The sequence below is a fragment of the Suillus paluster genome, assembly GCF_016628075.1.
Source record: "Suillus paluster strain FC165 chromosome Unknown EDB91scaffold_19, whole genome shotgun sequence".
NCBI classification, from domain to species: Eukaryota; Fungi; Basidiomycota; class Agaricomycetes; order Boletales; family Suillaceae; genus Suillus; species Suillus paluster.
Window position 1 is genome coordinate 374239 of NW_024537579.1, and position 12321 is coordinate 386559.

General features: G+C 44.7%; 3 protein-coding genes across 3 annotated transcripts; 2 read left to right on the top strand and 1 right to left on the bottom strand.

Annotated features, from left to right (window-relative positions):
- Nucleotides 1-150: 150 nt before the first annotated feature.
- Nucleotides 151-3964, top strand: EDB91DRAFT_1081218 (uncharacterized protein; the record flags this gene model as incomplete). The annotated part of the gene is made up of 14 exons (XM_041315360.1): nt 151-471; nt 581-778; nt 799-991; nt 1142-1515; nt 1579-1723; nt 1807-1835; nt 1888-2022; nt 2072-2096; nt 2148-2273; nt 2447-2553; nt 2691-2789; nt 2947-3003; nt 3059-3305; nt 3708-3964. The coding sequence occupies 14 exons, from the start codon at nt 151-153 to the stop codon at nt 3962-3964; spliced, it is 2313 nt and encodes a 770-aa protein (XP_041178356.1).
- A 170-nt stretch (nt 3965-4134) lies between these two features.
- Nucleotides 4135-4578, top strand: EDB91DRAFT_1051468 (uncharacterized protein; the record flags this gene model as incomplete). The annotated part of the gene is made up of 2 exons (XM_041313608.1): nt 4135-4266; nt 4324-4578. 2 exons carry the CDS (start codon nt 4135-4137, stop codon nt 4576-4578), a joined length of 387 nt encoding a protein of 128 aa, XP_041178357.1.
- A 6912-nt stretch (nt 4579-11490) lies between these two features.
- On the bottom strand, nt 11491-11993 carry EDB91DRAFT_1051530 (uncharacterized protein; the record flags this gene model as incomplete). The annotated part of the gene is made up of 2 exons (XM_041313616.1): nt 11491-11841; nt 11898-11993. Coding segments are annotated over 2 exons (447 nt in total), but the record flags the coding sequence as incomplete, so codon positions are not given.
- Between the last annotated feature and the right edge of the window lie 328 nt (nt 11994-12321).

The window sequence follows — 12321 nt, forward strand, 5'->3', positions numbered from 1 at the left end:
AATTGTTGAACATTGCAAGTCTACAAGCTTACTTGTTTTGGCATAACTTCATGCGATGTCAAGCAATGTTTGTTTGGTTGAACATCAACACGAAAAATGAATGCATTATTGTGATCTTTGAGATATTCATCCCCCCAGCCTTTGAGATCCATGATCTACCAAACTTACATGAAGCAACAACTCCAAGATCAATTAGTTGAGCTGCAACTATGTCTCAAAGTGCTGCCAATGGACATCCCCGTTCCACTAGCAGCAGAATCCAGGTACAAATTCTCCGACTTCAGCACAGATGCCGAATGGGCTGTGAACATTGGCGAGGCTGGTGCTGTCAATCGAGAATTAGAAGTTAGGTTTGGCAGTTGTGTTGACGACCTGAAACTCATGGAGCGAGGACCTGAAACAGAGGCTGTCGTGGATGTTTTGGAAACATGGATTGAAAAATGTCCAGGTGACATCATCCTCGAGAAGTGGGTGCATGACATCCTTAAAGCTGCATGAGGTGCCATTCTCGCTGCCGGAAAAGCTGTGAATTAGATTTACTTTGCCGGAAAAACTGAATCACTGACTCGCCTGGATACAGTTACCAAAGTCTTCGCATCAGTCAAATGTCCATCCAGACATAGAGCTTGTGTCGAGTCAGTCAATGAAGGCATCAAAGAAGAAAAAGAGCAACATTGAGTCTGACACATCTGTCATGCACCTATACACAGATACCAAACAGATACCTGCAAAGGGGAAAGGTGGTGCAAAAGTTGATCCTCTGATGGATCTTCTCTCTGTCAATATGTACCTAAAAAGGACCCCCAGAAAATGATCGTTTGGTGTGCTGGAGCTGAATACGGATGTGCCACAACATGGGCTGCACCTCATTGGAAGACCCGAGTATTTGGACATGCATTACCATGTGGAAAACTGAACAAGATCAATTTAACACTATGGGATCGTGTTCGCACTGCTATGGCCAAGGAATCTTTAGGTGATCGTGTTGAAGGTCAGAGCCTGCTAGTTCCAAGTGCTGAATGTGAACCTCTGAGTCCTGTCATCGCACCCACATCTTCCGCAGTTTCATTATGAGGAACTCCTAGTGCACCACTGAAACAAAAATCAATATATCCATCACAGCGTAAAGCACGCATTTCAGCACTTAAAGACCAACTTGACTTCGATGTCTTGAAACTCATCTGTATTGGTGGTATTCCACTAACAAAAGTTGATTCAACAGAATGGAAGACAATGTGGAAACACGGAAATCCTGACTATGAACCAGCATCTTGTGCAGTACTCACCAAATCACAAATCCCGAACGAGGCAGCTCGCATTGAAGATTTGCAATTGCAACACCTTCATACCTGTGACAACCTTACCATCACTTTCGATGGAAACACCACAAAATTGCCTGAGTCTGTTTATACCATACATGTGATCACTCCAGTGCATTGGGTCTTTTTGGTGGAAGGTGACGAGTCATCGGAAGTATCACATACTGGAGCAAAGATACATGAAGTATTGAAAAAGGTGAGCTACTAGTATCTCATAATGATGGTTCTGGATTAACACCACTTACAGGTCATGTTACAGGTTGGAGCCAAACATTTTAGTGGTGTGGCTTCGGACAACACTGGAAATACGACATTGGCTTGTTCACTCTTGCAGGATGAATTTAGTTGGATCATTATTCTCCCTGACTCGTGTCATCGCATGAGTTCATTATGCAAGGATATTGGTAGCATTGCATTCTTTTGACCAGTAAGATATTGAGGCTGATCTTTGGACTCCTTGATTTGAATTACTGACTTTTCACTCCAGGTGATCAAGAAGATACGTTAAACAATCAAGTACTTCAAGAATTCAAACATTGCCAGTGCTCATCTCCGTTGTCGCTGTAAGGATCTACAAATCAAGAGAGGACTCGTGTCAGTTGGTAAAACACGCTTCGGAACCATTTATCATTCTGGAGAGTCACTCCATTGTTGCCTCAAGCCTATCCGACAATTGTGCACCGAAAAGATTATCAACATACCAGTATGTGTGGTGGATTGTGGTTTTGTGAAATGCTAAGAAGACCCTGCAGGAAGTCAACAATTACTTTATCAAAGGTCATTTCACTACTGAAAAATTTGAAGTTGAACTTCGACAACTTCTCACAGTGCTTGCTCCAATTGCGAAGGCTATAACATGCCTTGAGTCTACTCACTCCACTGTGTCAGACGTATATCTCTTCTGGTTTGCTGTCACTGTGACAATACACCAAATTATCACCAAGGATATCACTGGTTTGCCAACTGAGGTCACTGAGAAGATTTGATGAGGTGTCAATTTTTGCTTCAATCAAATGGTAAATGATGCACTGTGTGATGTGTATTTAACTGGTTTTCTTCTTGATCCTTATGAGTTTTCTGTTGTGTTACATTACTCGCTGTTTAACTGACTCGAACATCATTCAAAGAATTCAGAGGGGCAGATATTCTCCTGGACTTGAACCCACTGGCCATTGCTCGTATCAAGATCGGAGGCCAAATGAATCACCCCCAGGACAAAGAACTCCCAGATTCAGTTCGTTGTATAGGAAAGTTTTTGCTTTCAATGCTTCATATCGAATACGAGAAGTGAAAGGTTCCCATTGCAAACCTGAGTATCTCAGAGGCCAACACTCGGTTGAAAGACCTCGTAAAAAAAAATACTTGAAAAAGGTTTACCCTTTCAATTGTGAACTTCGAACTGATGAGTTGGCATATGAATGGTGGAGTTATCTGGATAAAGATCATTCTGGCGATGCTCAGCCACTCGCGGTATGTCAAACCTACAATTACATTGTCCCAAAGCTGATCATAATCTAACCAGAGGCTTGCTGTTTGAATCTTTGCGCTTGTACCCAATTCAATGGCTGATAAATGGACTGGCTCGACATTCACTTGGCTCAACTCACCACTTCACAGTCAACAGCAGGTGAAAACACTTGTCAGGACTGTCCAAATCCATAGTTGGTACAAACACAATCCCAGTGTATGTACATCAATATTTTCATTGACTATCTGCAACTCACTGACATCAACATTAGGCACCACCTCCAAAAAAGAAACCAACTGTCAAATGGCGAAATATGTCATCAACCATTTTTGGTGGCAAGCGCAAGCGAGGGAAGGAAGATGAAAATGATGATGATGATGAAACTTCTGATGTGGACGACAATTTCACAGATGAACTTGAAGCGGGGCCTGACGAGGATAACAACGACTCGGACTTGGATGTTGCTGACCCTGAGGATATAGCAGAAGACAGTTCAAGTAAAGCAGATTCTTTTGACGGTGAAGGTTTCGATGCCACCAGTATCATCAATCTTGACTCTGGGAAACTGTTAGTTGTGGTGATTGAGCACCTTATGGTGCGAGTTATTTGTGTTATGATGTTGCTTCCTCTATTGGACTCTCACTTAGCATGTGATGTGAATTCCTTACTTACTTAGGCAGTGTTTACACTTGTTTACATAGACTCGCCCATAGGTAGCAAGTCCTGTGTTGCTTGCTCTTCAGCAACTGACACTGGACTATAGGTATAGTACACTCATTAGTTTACACAACACAATAGCAACTGACACTGGACTATAGTCCTGTTCACTCTCATTAACTCACTTGTGGCTTGGTTCACTTGGTTATTCTAACACACACTTGTAGCAAAAAGTTCAATACATCAATTTGATGTCCCTAAAGGCATGGCAGATGCAGCACTGGACGAAGCAGAGAGGGAGTTGAGAGATCTTGCTGAGGATCTTGATATCAAAGATGAGCAGACCAGAGGTGAATGGGAGGGGAAGGAAGATGACAATGATGATATAGGTGATACTGCAGATGGCTGGATCAATGAGGTAGCTAGACTCCCCATGGCTGACCATAATGAACTTGAGGAAAACATAAGGCCTGTCAAGCTGGTGTTGGTTAAAGTCAGTCACCAAACCAAAGTCTTATAGGTGTTGTTGTACTTACCTGAATGCTTCCATAGATATGTTAGATTGCATTTGCACTCCTCCACTCAACAACACTTCTCCTGCCCTTGTGGTTTTGAACGCTCCAGAAGCTTGGCCTACCAGAACAGAAAATACTGCGTGATGTAGCAACACGGTGGAACTCGACCTTTGACATGCTGGTGTTCGCAATAGAGTATCAGTTAGCCATTGACAGTGTTACAGCAGACAAAAGTGCAAACCTGCGCAAGTTTGAGTTGGATAAGAATGAGTGGATCATTGCTGGACAGCTGCACAGCACGTTGAAGGTGCATGCATTTCTATTTTTAGGATTGATCTTGCGCCGCGTTCTCATTATGACTTAGATATTCAAAGATGCCACATTATTTTTCTCTTGTTCCACTCCCAGTCTTGTGACTGTGATCCCTGCAATGGATCACATTGACGAAATGCTCACCCACCACTCCCTTAATCATGATTATCAATTATCAATTTGTGCTGCCCTAGGGATTGCCAAGAAAACACTCAACCACTATTACAATGCTACAGATCAATCTGAAGTATATTGTATTGCTATGGGTACTAAGTCTTTTTCTTTCAGAATGGTTATTTACTACTAATATAATAATGCTATCTATTGACAGTATTACATCCCTGACACAAACTTAAATACTTCAAGTGTGCTGGCTGGGAGCATGCCTGAATTGATACTGCAGAGGAGATTGTGAGGAATGTCTTCAAACATCCTATTCCACACTACATGCATCTGGTATACATGAGGATATACACGCACCCATAAACGAGCAGGCCAAGGTACATTTTGTTTCAAACACTTTTCATACTGCTGGTGTGTAGCTGATCTTCTATACTAGGTACTTAATATATTCGATGATCTGCCCTCCCTTGCTGTGCCACTGTGCTGCAGAAATGCTCAACAAAGTTTCATGCTACCTCAGCACAATCCAGAGCAAGCCAGGGATGTCCTTCTCTGGTGTCATATACCTGATCCAACCGCTCCGATATCAATATCTGCTCTGCCTTCTGACCACCTCCACCCATCCATCCCCCATCCAATCACAGTCCGCATCGCTCCTATGCTTCTGCTCGACTGCCTGACCAGTCACCTTCTAGAACGTCTCCACTCAACTGGAACCTCTTTCCCCTTTGGTACATAAGACCCTTACTTCTGGATCACTGGTAACTCCTCTTACCGCTTGATTGCTGATCCAATGCGTACATATTGATATCCGCTCCAACTTATGTCTTTGCCTGTGTAAGTACTTACAAATTATATCCTTGGTACATAGCTTTACAACATAAGTCTCCTAATCACTGTCTCACACTTAGAAGTATATAACATATCCTGTACTTAGATATTTTCCCCAGTCTTAATATTACTTGTCTTCTTGCAGTTTCTACTTGTGAGAATTCTCAGTAGGACCTTGCCTCCTCCGGACACAAGTTTCATCTTGTTGTCACCTCTGACTTTCCACTCCAACTTAGAGCTGTGCTCTAAGTCTCCCCCTTTACTTCTCCGCCCCTATCAATCATCCCCCTCTACTCCTATCCACCCTCCGCACTATCCTCTGCCTTCTCTGCTCCGCTCCTAGTCGGCCTGCTGCTAGTAGCACTTACCTCTTGCACGTCGAAGGTGCATTTCTCTGGTTTGAGGAAAAGGGTTTCTTTACTTAATTTTTGTAGTACAGTTTTTGTCTGTTCTTGGTTTTTTTCCAATGTACTGGAGAAGATGAGGATGTCGTCCATATAGACGATTAGCCAACTGGCATCAATTTCTGCTTTGAATGTTTGATTCATATATGCCTGGAATGTCAGCCAGGGAGTTACATAGGCCAAAAAACATCACTTTTGGTTCAAAGAGACCAAACAATTTTGAGAATGTGGCCTTCCATCTGTAGTGTTCTGCATGGGTATTTTTGACTATACCCATACCCTTACCCGTGAAAACCCATACCCATACCAGGGGTAGGGGTTTTTTCATGGGTCAGATGTTCATACCCTTGTGTGTACCCACACCTGTACCCGCAGCAGGTAACCCGCGGGTACACCAATAACACTAAGCATGAGTCTGTAGTTATCTGAGTTGCTACTAGCATAAAACAAATTGAAAAATTTAATCTATGATGTCCCAGCCTTCTTCAAGCTCCTCGTCATCCCCTGCAACCTCTGGTAGAATTGTGATAGCAGTAATGTCCTTGTTCTTCACATAGCCAAGCAGACTCCAGTTTCCGAGACAGAGGAGAGCACATGTTGACTGTGCAGATAACCAGTTATGAACATGAGACAAAATGAGGTGGCCCTGACTGAAAACATGCTCAACATCGGTTGACATCACTGATGTCATTAATAAGACAACACCATTGCCATAGTATAAGTTAGTAGCTCACTGGGAATCGACAAGTAGTCGAGCACCATGCAGGATAGACAAGGGCATACAGATGTTTGCTCCTGCCACCAGATGTTAGGTACCATGCTGGGCTCAAGAAGCAGAGGGGTTGGGGCTTGGCTTCAGCTCTTGCGCTGCGCCCTTAGCCGAGTACATGCCCCGAATTGGAGTGGGTCCGATGTTGTCTGATGATAGGATGAGTGGACCACTTTGGTCCGCTTTGAGGGTCGGGAGGTTGATATCTTGGAATGATCATTCAATCAGGCCAAGTAGCAATGGATACAGCTAAACTTGAGGGTATCAGCAAATGGCAGACACCACACACTGTCAAAGAAGTGCGCTCATTTCTTGGATTCTGCAATTTCTACAGACACTTGATTGACCTAACAAAGAAAGACTTAATATTTGCATGGACTGAACCATGTCAAAATGCCTTTGACAAACTCAAAGAATGCTTCCTCACAGAACTGGTGCTTCAAAACCCTGATCCCAATGATCAATTCACTCTTGCTACCAACACATCCCTACACACAACTGGAGCTGTGCTGCTACAGACTGATAAAAATGGTTCTTACCACCCCTGTGGATACTTGTGTCATATACCTGATCCGACCGCTCTGACACTGATATCCACTCCGCTTTCCGACCCCTCCGCCCCATTCATCCTCCGCTCCATCCAATCACAAGTCCTGCATTCCGCCCTATGCTTCTGCTCAACCGCTCAACCGGTCCCCTTCCATAACCTCTCCATTCAACTAGAGCTCTTTCCCCTTTTAGATATATGCCTTCCCTATTGGTACATAGACCCTTACTTCCGGATGGCCGGTAATTCCTATTACCGCTCAATCGCTGATCTGACGCGTACATATTGATATCCACCCCGACTTATGTCTTTGCCTATGTAAAATACTTACAAACTTATATCCTTGGTACATAGCTTTACTGCATAGTTATCCTGATCACTGCCTCATACATAGTAGTATATAACATATCATGTACTTAGATATTTTTCCTCAGTCTTAATATTACTTGTCTTCTTGCAGTTATATCTTGTGAGAATTCTCAGTAGAACCCTGCCTCCTCTGGACACAAGTCTCAACTTGTTGTCACCTCCGACCCTCCGACCCTCTGCTCCAACTTAGAGCCGTGCTCTAAGTCTTCCCCTTATTACTCCACCCCTATCAAATATCCTCCTTCACCCCTCTGCATTATCCTCTGCCTTTCCCTGCCCCTACCAAACATTCCCCTGCTCCTATCCCCTCTCTGCATCACTCCCCGCCTTCTCCGCTCCGCTCCTAGTCAGCCCACCACTAGGAGCTCTTACTCCCCGACCCTCAGAGCAGACCAAAGGGGTCCAATTGTCCTACCATTGGACAATGTCGGACCCGCTCCAAATTCAGGGCACATACTCAGCTAAGGGTGCAGCACAAGAGCTGAAGCCAAGCCCCAACCCCTCTGCTTCCTGAGTTGGCACATGGTATCTAACAACTTGCCACAATTGTTTAATGCTGCTGAATGCAATTACCAAATATATGACTGAGAATTGTTGGCTGTCATACACACATTAAAAAGTTGGAGACACTTTCTAGAAGGGAACTCCCACCCTGTCATTGTATTCACCAACCACAAGAACCTCCTCTATCTACTGTCAAACTGTACCTACAGAATGGTCGCAACACCTGCCCATGGCCAAGTTTGTTCACAACTCTAGAAAACACTCTGCCAGGAATACTTCCCCCTTTGCCCTAATGAAGGGATATGAGCTGAAAAGCCTTCCCCAGGTATTTCCTGAAACCTCCTTACCCACTATAGAGGAATGAATTAAACACCTTGGAAAAATACAAGAAGAAGCACTAGCTTGCCATGCTATCACCCAACAACAAATGGGAGAAAGAACGTTGGGAAGGAAGTACACTCCATGGAAGAAAGGAGATAAGGTCTGGCTATCTGCAACCCATCTATTAACAAAACTCCCATCAAAGAAGTCTTATCACCTATCACATTCAAAATCAAACTCCCAGATAGCTGGAAAGTTCACTCCACCTTCCATGCTTCAGAACTATCTACCTATCATGAAACAGAGATCCACAGGCTGAACTTTGAAGAACCACCCCCTGATGTTATCAACAGAGAAGAACAATATGAAATAAAAGCAATCCTGGTGCACAAGGGCATCAGAAAATGTCGCTGATACCTTGTGTCATGGAAAGGATACCCCAAATCGGATAACTTGCAGCAGTCCAAGTCAGTGTCATATACCAGATCCGACCGCTCTGATACTGATATCCGCCCCGCTTTCTGACCCCCTCCGCCCCCTCCATCCTCCGCTCCGCTCTATCACAAAACCCGCATTCCACCCTACGCTTCTGCTCGACCGTTCAACCGGTCCCCTTCCATAAACCTCTCCATTCAACTGGATCCCTTTCCCCTTTTAGACATACACTTTCCCCTTCGGTACATAGACTCTTACTTCCGGATCACTGGTAATTCCTATTACCGCCTGATCGCTGATCCGACATGTACATATTGATATCCGCTCTGACTTATGTCATCACCTGTGTAAGTACTTACAAATTATATCCTTGGTACATAGCTTTACAACATAGTTATCCTGGTCACTGCCTCATACATAGAAGTATATAACATATCCTGTACTTAGATATTTACCTCAGTCTTAATATTACTTGTCTTCTCACAGTTACCTCTTGTGAGAATTCTCAGTAGGACCTTGCCTCCTCTGGACACAAGTCTCAACTTGTTGTCACCTCCGACCCTCTGACCCTCTGCTCCGACTTAGAGCTGTGCTCTAAGTGTTCCCCTGATTCCTCCACCCCTATCAATATTCCCCTTGCCCCTTTTCCCATCCTCTGCCTTCTCTGCTCCTACCAAACCTTCCCCCTGCTCCTATCCACCCTCCGCATCACTCCCCGCCTTCTCTGCTCCTAGTCGGCTCGCCGCTAGTAGCTCTTACTTCCCGACCCTCAAAGCGGACCTAAGTGGTCCACTCGTCCTATTGTCGGACAACGTCAGACCCACTCCAAATTTGGGGCACATACTCAGGCTAAGGGCAGCAGCGCAAGAGCTGAAGCCAAGCCCCAACCCCTCTGCCTCCTGAGCCAGCACGGTACCTAACAATCACAAGAGGAGTACAAACAATAACTTTGTAATAAAAATCCACTCAATCAAACATGTCCAACTCATCTAATGACTTGAACTTCTTCTCATCCATCCCCACCTTTCACTGGTAGCAGAAGACAAAACCCTCTGGGAGGCACTTATCCTAGACAGTCACTATGCCATAGAAATCAACAAACTGATCATTGCCCAAGATGACCCCATCCTTTTTGAACTCATTGCCACATTGAGAACAGCAGACACTCTGACCACATGCATCATTGACATGCAAGTGCAGGACCTTTGGAACAGTATCCCTCCACTATGTGCAAAACAAAATTAAAAATGCCATAATGAAGCTCCTAGCCATAAAGAAATTTGGCAGATTAGTCAATAAGATCAACAGTGGCAAGTTCACTGCACAACCAACACAATCCATCCCCCATCCAACCAAACCCATTTGATGAACAAGATGTCAAATTAGTTGTACCTTTCATACCCACAGAAGCCCCCACCGAAGAAAGAGAAACTAACCCCATAACCCCTATCACCAAAACTGAGAAAATCACTATCCCCATCACTAAAGAAAGCAAATATGAAGGAGACTTCCTAGAGGAAGAAGGAACCGCCACACCATCTATCATGCATTATTCCCCACCACCCACTCCAAAAACCCCTGAATGCAAACCCCTATCAATCCCCAACCCAACAGGCCATGCTATATCCCCTAGCAGGGAAGCTCATTGTAAGAGGGGAAGTACCATCCTCTTCTCACTTGGGTTGCCTGTTAGGTACCATGCTGGCTCAGGAAGCAGAGGGGTCAGGGCTTGGCTTCAGCTCTTGCACTGTGCCCTTAGCCGAGTACGTGCCCTGAATTTGGAGTGGGTCCGATGTTGTCCGACAATAGGACGAGTGGACCGCTTAGGTCCGCTTTGAGGGTTGGGAGGTAAGAGCTACTAGCGGCAGGCCAACTAGGAGTGGAGCAGAGAAGGCAGGGAGTGATGCAGAGGGTGGGTAGGAGCAGGGGGAATGTTTGGTAGGAGTGGGGAAGGTGGAGGATAATGTGGGGGATGGAAAAGGGTCAGAGGGGAGTATTGAAAGGGGCAGAGAAATAAGGGGGAGACTTAGAGCACAGCTCTAAGTCGGAGTGGAGGGTCAGAGGGTTGGAGGTGACAACAAGTTGAGACTTGTGTCCAGAGGAGGCAAGGTCTTACTGAGAATTCTCACAAGTAGTAACTGCAAGAAGACAAGTAATATTAAGACTGAGGAAAATATATAAGTACAGGATATGTTATATACTTCTATGTATGAGGCAGTGATCAGGACAACTATGTTGTAAAGCTATGTACCAAGGATATAATTTGTAAGTACTTACACAGGTGAAGACATAAGTCAGAGCAGATATCAATATGTATGCGTCGGATCAGTGATCGAGCGGTAAGAGGAATTACCGGTGATCCGGGAGTAAGGGTCTATGTACCGAAGGGGAAAGTATATATCTAAAAGGGGAAAGTGGTTCCAGTTGAATGGAGGCGTTTATGGAAGGGGACCGGTTGGGCAGTCGAGCAGAAGCATAGGGGCGGAAGCAGGATGATGATTGGACAGAGCGGAGGATGGATGGAACGGAGGCGGTCAGAAAGCGGAGCGGATATTGATATTAGAGCAGTTGGATTAGGTATATGACATTGCCACTGTCAGCCAGATACCCCCTTATCCATTATGGTGTCACACTCAACCCCCTAACAGGAGAACCAGAAGACATCATCACCACAACTGCAGACTGCATCCTCAATTTGAGAGCCAATGATGTACCCTCCAACCAATGCTTTTTCAAAGGTAGTGTTTCAACTCACCACACCCATATTGCTCACAATACAGGTGGTATTGGAGGTGCTTGGATCTGGTATATGACAATGATCAGTTGTAGTACCCATACTTTAAATTCCTGGTATTGAGTACAGGTGTAATAGACTCTGGACAGTTTGCCATCCATCTGTTGTGTCCCTCATTGTAGCTAGTTGCCGTCATCTTCATCATCACCTTCATCATCATGGTCCACATGGCCTGCAAATTGAGCAACATCAAGGCCAGGTTTTTTGACAAGAAAGAAACAGAGTTCTGGGTGGTTGGGGAGCTTGTGGGGGACTATTGCGACCACAGCTTGAATTGTGGAGACCCCAATGAGGACAAGCACTTCATTGCCTTCATATGTGCATGAGTATAATGTGTTGTAAGACTCATGGAGAAGTTCATAGTCAGGCACAGAACAGAGGGATATCAGGGCGAGAGTCTTGATACTGTCGTTAAAATTGATCTGAAAATAAAACTGAACTTCATCAAATTGTATCTGTTCATTCAGGCAAAGCTGGTGTGTACGTTGAGTTGAGCTGTAGCACAAGTGAACAACATACAGTCACTCACTTTGATGTTGTGTGCCATGTGTGGCATACATGTCATGGTATTTTCCTTCCAACTCAATTGTGCCACCTGCCCATTTGGAATTTGTAAATGCACCCATCAAATGATGCAGGGGCATTGATCTACAGTGATGTTGATCCCATGAGTGGCAAGATAGGAAATAAGGGCTGTTGCTTCACATTCATCCAGACAATGGGGAGTCCATTCACACCTGGTGAGGAGTACATATCCATGGCCCAAGTCAATTGAGCAGCACAGGAGGGTGTCTGTTGGTGGATTGAGGCCAGGAACCATGACTTTTAATGTGTTGACTTGACAACAGCACACACCTCATTTGGATAGGTTAGCATATGGCTTGGAGTGTGAACAAATCTCACAGCCAAGGTTCCTGATCATGTGTTCCATAGTCCATTGTGAGGAGCAGATT